Source organism: Orycteropus afer, unplaced genomic scaffold (assembly GCF_000298275.1).
Source record: "Orycteropus afer afer isolate SDZICR_OR568_19922 unplaced genomic scaffold, OryAfe1.0 scaffold00999, whole genome shotgun sequence".
Lineage (NCBI taxonomy): Eukaryota > Metazoa > Chordata > Mammalia > Tubulidentata > Orycteropodidae > Orycteropus > Orycteropus afer.
The window spans coordinates 188855-195928 of record NW_006922586.1 but is presented as its reverse complement, the minus strand read 5'-3'; the positions used below and the strand labels follow the sequence as shown (position 1 = coordinate 195928).

At 54.4% G+C, this 7074-nt stretch overlaps 1 protein-coding gene across 1 annotated transcript in view; it reads left to right on the top strand.

Moving 5' to 3' along the window:
- The first annotated feature begins 406 nt into the window (after positions 1 to 406).
- SH3TC1 (SH3 domain and tetratricopeptide repeats 1) overlaps positions 407 to 7074 on the top strand; it is a 159421-nt gene continuing 152753 nt past the window's right edge. Inside the window, exons 1-3 of the mRNA XM_007958513.1 lie at positions 407 to 438; positions 755 to 833; positions 2847 to 3090. Coding sequence (XP_007956704.1) covers positions 407 to 438; positions 755 to 833; positions 2847 to 3090 — 355 coding nt within the window. The remainder of the gene's footprint in view (positions 439 to 754; positions 834 to 2846; positions 3091 to 7074) is intronic.

The following is a 7074-nucleotide window of genomic DNA, read 5'->3' as shown; positions in this document are numbered from 1 at the left end:
ACCAGCAGGCGCCTCCCTTCCCGGGGGATCATGAGGGTTAAATAAACACAGGTCAGTGCAGGTAAGGGCCCCCACTTTTTGGCGTGAGGACTGCAGTCATGTGCCCGTGCGTGAGTATGGACGCTAACCTCCTTCACGGATGAGAACGTTGAGGTGAGGAGGTGACGGGCACACCACGGTCCTCAAGAGGGGCTTCTTGGTGACCCGGCTGAGGCCAGGCTGAGCCTGGTGGATGCCCTGTCTGGCCCCCTACCCTGTTCAGGGTTGCCGGAGTCCCATCTCCTGCACTCAGCCCACACTCACCCCACGCTTTAGGGAGCCAGGGGCCCCAGTCTCTCATCCCTGATCCCCTTGTGGTGAGGCTTGCTCCCTGGCCAATGTCCCCCCACTGGGGACAAGGACACCCATGCGACTGAACCCCAGCCTCCTGGCTCTGAGGTTTGTCCCAATGATGAACTGAGCAAGGGAGTGAGGCCAGAGGACAGGGCGTGTCCCCAGGGTGGCTGACCCGAGCTGCACCCGGCTGGCCCCTGGGCCTCTGCCTAGTGGGTGGCTGGTCACTGGGGCAAGCAAGGAGGTCGTTTAAGGAACCAGTGGCCAGGGGAACGTGCCCTCAGAGATTCCGCCCACTTCCTCATAGACTCAGGGTTTCAGTGGGAACCCCACGGTTGTGGTTATAATTACCACCCCCAGTCTGTCCTGGCTGGTGCACATCTGAGTGTTCCCCCTGCACCCGGGGACCCCTTGTCCTCAGGATGCAGCCCCAGAGCTCTGGATATGTGCCAGCTGGTGGTGGGCACCGGGGCACCAACGAGAACAGGCTGCACCCTGATGTGGGGACATGGGCAGGAAGGGGTGGACCCTGGCACCCACAGCACCCTGCAGGGCAGACGCCGGATCCCCTCAGTGCCCGTTACTTCAGAGCACCCTCCGCCGTCCCTGCCCTTTAGGGTACTTCTGGGGAAGGGTTTGGCAGTTAACCAGTCACCCAGGCTGCATCTGGAGCGGGTGCAGGGCCCCAGTGAGGCCACCTTCCAGGGCTCAGCATCACTGCTGCAAGCCTGTGGCCGTCAGCTCTCCAGGGCCGGGACCCTTCTTCCCAAGCCATGGCCGTGTCCCCCCAGGAGGCGAGAGCTTGTCCTCTTTCCTGTGGGGGGAGGGGGCGTTAGGACAAGGGCCACAGACCTCTCCCTGGGACACGAGGGGGCCCAGTGTGACACCAACCAGAAGCACGGCAGCCGTCTGCTGTGGAGGACGGTGTCCCCTGAAAGCCAGGCGGGAGGCCTCAGCCCTGCACTGTGAACGTGGCCTTATTTGGAAAGGGGGTCCTTGCAGATGCCACGAGTTAACATGAGGTCACACTGGAGTGGGAAGGGGGTCTGTATCCCAGCTGAGTGGTGTCCTTGTAAACAGAAGGGACAGGGAGACCGAGGGAAGACAGACAGCCACGTGGCAATGAATGCAGAGATCGGGCTGGTTCGGACACAGGCCAGGATCCCAGCAACCACCGGGAGTCAGAGAGGCAGGAGACCTCCCCTGGGACCCGAGTTCAGACTCCCCGCCTCGAGACCCGAGAGGACGGGGCTGTGTCCTTTGTGGTGCCCTGCCCTGTGGCACGCTGCTACAGCAGCCCAGGAAGCAAAGACGCGCCGCCCTGGCAAACCTGCTTTCATTTTGTCACCTGTTAGTGTCACGATATGAGCAATACCAGCGCCGCGTACAGCAAGCATCCCTGACCCTGCAGGGTCACTCTCCCCATGGGGAGGTGAAGAGACTCTTCTGGGCAGCCGCAGGCTGGGGGAAGGCCCCTCCCGGTCCGAGGGGTGGGCAGGCGTCCTCAGCCCAGTGCTCACTCCCCAGGTGGCCATCTGAGTGGCCATCACTCAGCTGATGGGAAACAGGGTCCCCAAGGTCCCAAGGGCACAGAATTTGGGGAGTAGTAGGGCACTGGGCAGAGGCCACCCCACGGGCCAGCTGGTCATGGGCAGCAGGGGATGTGGCAAACCAGCCCTCCCCTGGGTCATGCCTCGGAGGCCACTGCCGTGGGCTGGGCCCCCCCCACAGCGCCTTCGAGCCCGAGCTTCTCCAGGGTGTGCTAGCCTTGTGGACAGGCCTGTAGACCCTGGGGTCTCATCTGGGCTGCTGGCCTGCCGGTTTCCCTGCGGAGGAATATGTAAATGTGTGTGTGTGTGTGTGAGTGAGTGTGAGAGGCTGTGATATGTGTGTAAGTGGGGGTGTGTGTGTGGGTATGTGACAGGCTGTGGTGTGTGAGTGCGAGAGCAGGACGGTGCATGTGGGTGTGTGTCCCCTTGGAACCTGTCTGTCCAGCGACTGCTGTGAGGTTTGGAGGAGCCAGGGGCCACCACAGCGTGGGAGGTGGGGAGCGGTGGTGAACACACACACGTGCCCTCAGGCTCCCTGGAGGGACCAGGTGCTGTGGGAGCTGCACCTGCCGGGGCCGGCCCTCCTCGCCCAGGGCTACGGGCCTCTGGGGGGGTGAGGGGCTCAGCTGGGTCTGGCCCTGGCTGAGGGTCCAAGCTCCAGAATGCTGAGCAGGGAGCCCCTGCAGAGCAGGGAAGGACCTGAGGGAGCTGGTGAGTAGACCGGACTGAAGAGGCTGCCGAGAGAGGGCGAGGTCCAGCTGGCCTGTGGGGCGGGGACGGCCACCAAGAACACCATGTTGTCCTGGCCGTGACCACCCAGTGGCCAGCACCAGGTTTGGAAGGGTGCCTGTTCTCTCCTCTCTGTCCCCTATGCTCACGTCTGCCAGCGATGGCACGCTGGTCCCCGTGGCCTCCTCAGACCAGTCCGTCTCTACTGACCACCTCTCTGTCCTCTCTCCACAGAAGGCCAGCCAGGCACGCCCAGCCTCCGCGCTGAGGCTGCCTCAGGCCATGGAGGGCCCAGCTGTGGTGACCACCTCACATGTCCCAGGCCCTCAGGGGCTATCCTCTCCAGGGAGGAGGCCCATGGAGCCCTCAGACAGCAGCAGTGAGACTCAAGGGGTCCGGAGTGTGACCGAGGGCACATGCCCGTCCGTGGGCAGGAAGCACATGGGACCCGAGAAGGCAGACGCCGCTGCCAGAGCCGGTGAGTGTAGCACGGGGAGGAGGGTCCCCTGCCTGGCCATCCCCTGGCCCTGGGCTGCCAGAGTGGTGGCCCTGAGGGGGTCTCAGTGTGCACACACTTAGAGCAGTGACTGCCATGAGTCATTTCCCAGAGACCTGGGCCGCATCTGTGATAACAAAACAGGGTACAGCGGAAGCGAAAGGGCCTGGAAGAATGTTCTAGCAACACTGCCCGATGCGTCTACAGCGCTTAGACCAGCGCCTGCATCTGTCCCTGGGTGGCTCGGGGTGAGGGGTACCTCTCATCCCCCAGGAGTCACGCTAAGGCCCAGACGGGGAGGGGACTGGGTCCCGGTCACTGGGTGACCCGTGGCCCAGGCATGCCGCCCCCTGAGGCTGGAACAGGGCTCCTTCCTGCTGTAGAGTCCAGCATCATTCCAGTGAAATGGAAACAGCCTGGGGCCAAAGCCTCGGAGACCCCTGCCTGTTCTAACTGCCCCTCCCCACCTGCGGTCTGCCAATACATCTCTGGCCCCGAAGGCACCTGCTTACCTGCGACAGGTGTAATGTGGTGAGGTACCATCCACGGGAGCCACTCAGCAGATCCCTGAGGGTGGTGAGGCCACTGCTCCCTTGGGCCCTGGTTTCCCCACCTGGGAACCTGAGGGCTGGTCCAGGTGAGCTCCAGACCCCCACCTCCGCCCCAGACACTCTATAGGCCGTGAGAGGGAGGCAGTGTGTGCCTGTGGTCTGAGCCCGCCTGCGGCCCCTGACCCTCCCTGGACTGTCCCACCACCTGCTGCGTGCCCCGACTCTCCGCCCGTCCCTGGTCTCCAGGGCCCATGGTGTGTGCCTGTGGTCTGAGCCCGCCCCTGCCTGTGTGCCCTGCCCCGGTGCCCGTGCCGGGATCTCTAGGGCTTGGCTGTCTGGATGCTCAATGACGTCTTGAAGGGTCAGTGAAGGGCTCGCCTGAGTGTGAATGGACACAGAGTCCACCCACCAGGGTCCTGCCCCGGCCTGACAGTAAATGCCACATGGTGGGGCTCTCCACACCCATTACTTTGTTATCCATGCCTGTTAACCTCAGAGCCTTTGCTTTGTGATTTCTGGCAGTGGGTCTGGTTTGGTTTTTTTTGGTGGTGTAGTGCCTCACTTGCAGACGGACAGGTTGGCAGCGTGAACCCAGCCCACAGCCCCCCGGGACGGCCTGGAAATCTGCTCCAGGAAGACCACAGCCTAGGGAGCCCCCGGGACGGCCTGGAAATCTGCTCCAGGAAGACCACAGCCTGGGGAGCCCCCCGGGACGGCCTGGAAATCTGCTCCAGGAAGACCACAGCCTGGGGAGCCCCCCGGGGCAGTTCTGCTCGGTCACCTGGGGTCCCCTAAGGTCACACAATAGCAGCTTTGAGTCACTTACACCTGTTATTTTGGCCCGTCTAGGCGTGGGCATCAAAGACGGTCTCTCAATTCAGGAGGGATGGAATCAAGGTCATATTTTGGCTCTTGTGGACTTGTTTTAATTGTCTTTAACTTCAAGTTGAACTTGCATATGAGCAGTTGATGGTCTGTTCCGCAGTCATCTCCTGGCCTGGTTTTGGCTGAAGATACTTAGCTTTTCCATTGCCTCTTGCCACAGATGTAGTCAATCTGATTCCTGTGTGTTCCATCTGGTGAAGTCCACGTGTATAGCTGCCATTTGTGTTGTTGAAAAAAGGTGTTTGCAATGAATCAGTCATTAGTTGCAAAATTCTATCATGCGATCTCCAGTGTCATTTCTATCACCAAGGCCAAATTTTCCAATTACCAGTGATTCTTTGTTTCCAACTTTTGCATTCCAATCACCAGTGATAATTAACACATCTTGATGGCATGTTCGGTCAATTTCAGACTGCAGAAGTTGAGAAAACTCTTTGATTTCCTTATCTTTGGCTTTGGTTTTTGGTGGTTAGTGCATAATTTTGAATAATCGTAGTATTAACGGGTCTTCCTTGTAGGCGTATGGATATTATCCTATCACTGACAGCATTGTACTTCAGGGAAGATCTTGAAATATCCTTTGTGATGATGAATGCCTTCCCATTCTTCAAACTGTCATTCCCGGCATAGTAGATCATATGGTTGTCTGATTCAAAATGGCCCAAACCAGTCCATTTCAGCTCACTAATGCCAAGGATATCAATCTTTATGTGTTCCATTTCATTTTTGACAACTTCCAATTTTCCTAGATCCATACTTCGTACATTCCATGTTTCTATTATTAAAGGATGCTTGCAGCTGTTTCCACCAACCACCAAAGCAAAAGATGAGGAAATTGAAGATGTTTATCAATTTCTGCAGTCTGAAATTGACCTAACGTGCAATCAAGATGTGTTAATTATCACTGGTGACTGGAATGCAAAAGTTGGAAACGAAGAAAAATCACTGATAGTTGGAAATTTTGGCCTTGGTGACAGAAATAATGCTGGAGATCACATGATATAATTTTGCAAGACCAATGACTTGTTCATTGCAAATCCCTTTTTTCAACAACACAAATGGCAGCTATGCACGTGGACTTCACCAGCTGGAACACACAGGAATCAGATTGACTACATCTGTGGCGAGAGGCAATGGAAAAGCTCAATATCTTCAGCCAAAACCAGGCCAGGAGCTGATTGTAGAACAGACCATCAACTGCTCATATGCAAGTTCAACTTGAAGTTAAAGACAATTAAAACAAGTCCATGAGAGCCAAAATATGACCTTGATTATATCCCACCTGAATTTAGAAACCATCTAATGAATAGATTTTATGCAGTGAACACCAATGACCGAAAACCAGAAGATTGTGGGATGACATCAAGAACATTATCCATGAAGAAAGCAAGAGGTCATTAAAAAGACAAGAAAAGAAGAGAAGACCAAAGTGGATGACAGAAGAGACTCTGAAAATTTTCCCTTAAGTGGAGAGTAACTAAAGTAAATGGAAGAGCTAACAAGATAAAAGAACTGAACAGAAGATTTCAAAGAGCAGCTCGAGCAGACAAAACCAATTACTATAATGAAATGTGCAAGGACTTGGAGTTGGAAAACCAAAAGGGAAGAACACGCTCAGCATTTCTAAATCTGAAAGAACTGAGGAAAAAATTTAAGCCTTGAGTTGCAATATTGAATGATTCTATTGGCAAAATATTGAATGATTCAGGAAACATCAAAAGAAGATGGAAGGAATACACAGAGTCACTGTACCAAAAAGAACTGGTCGATCTTCATCCATTTCAGGAGGTGGCATAGGATCAAGAACCAGTGATATTGAAGGAAGAAGTCAAAGCTGCACTGAAGTAATTGCTGAAGAACAAGGCTCTAGGAATTGACAGAATACCCATTGAGTTATTTCAACAAACGGGTGCCCCACTGGAGGCACTCACTCGGTTATGCCAAGAGATTTGGAAGACAGCTTCTTGGTCAACTGACTGGAAGAGATCCATATTTGTGCCCATTCCAAAGAAAGGTGATCCCACAGAATGTGAAAATTATCAAACAATATCATTAATATCCCATGCAAGTAAAGTCTGACTGAAGATAATTCAAAAACAGTTCCGGCAGTATATTGATAGAGAACTTCCTGAAATGCAGGCTGGATTCAGAAAAGGACATGGAACAAGTGATATCACTGCTGATGTCAGATGGATCTTGGCTCAAAGTAAAGAATACCAGAAAGGTGTTTACTTGTGTTTTATTGACTATGCAAAGGCATTTGATTGTGTGGATCATAAAAAATTGTGGATAACATTGAGAAGAATGGGAATTCCAGAACACTTAATTGTGCTCATGAGGAACTTGTACATAAACCAGGAGGCTGTTATTCGAACTGAACAAGGGGACACTGCATGGTTTAGATTCAAGAAGGGAGTGCGTCAAGGTTGTGTCCTTTCCCCATACTTATTCAATCTATATGCTGAGCAAATAATCTGAGAAGCTGGACTATATGAAGAAGAATGTGGCATCAGGATTGGAGGAAGAATCA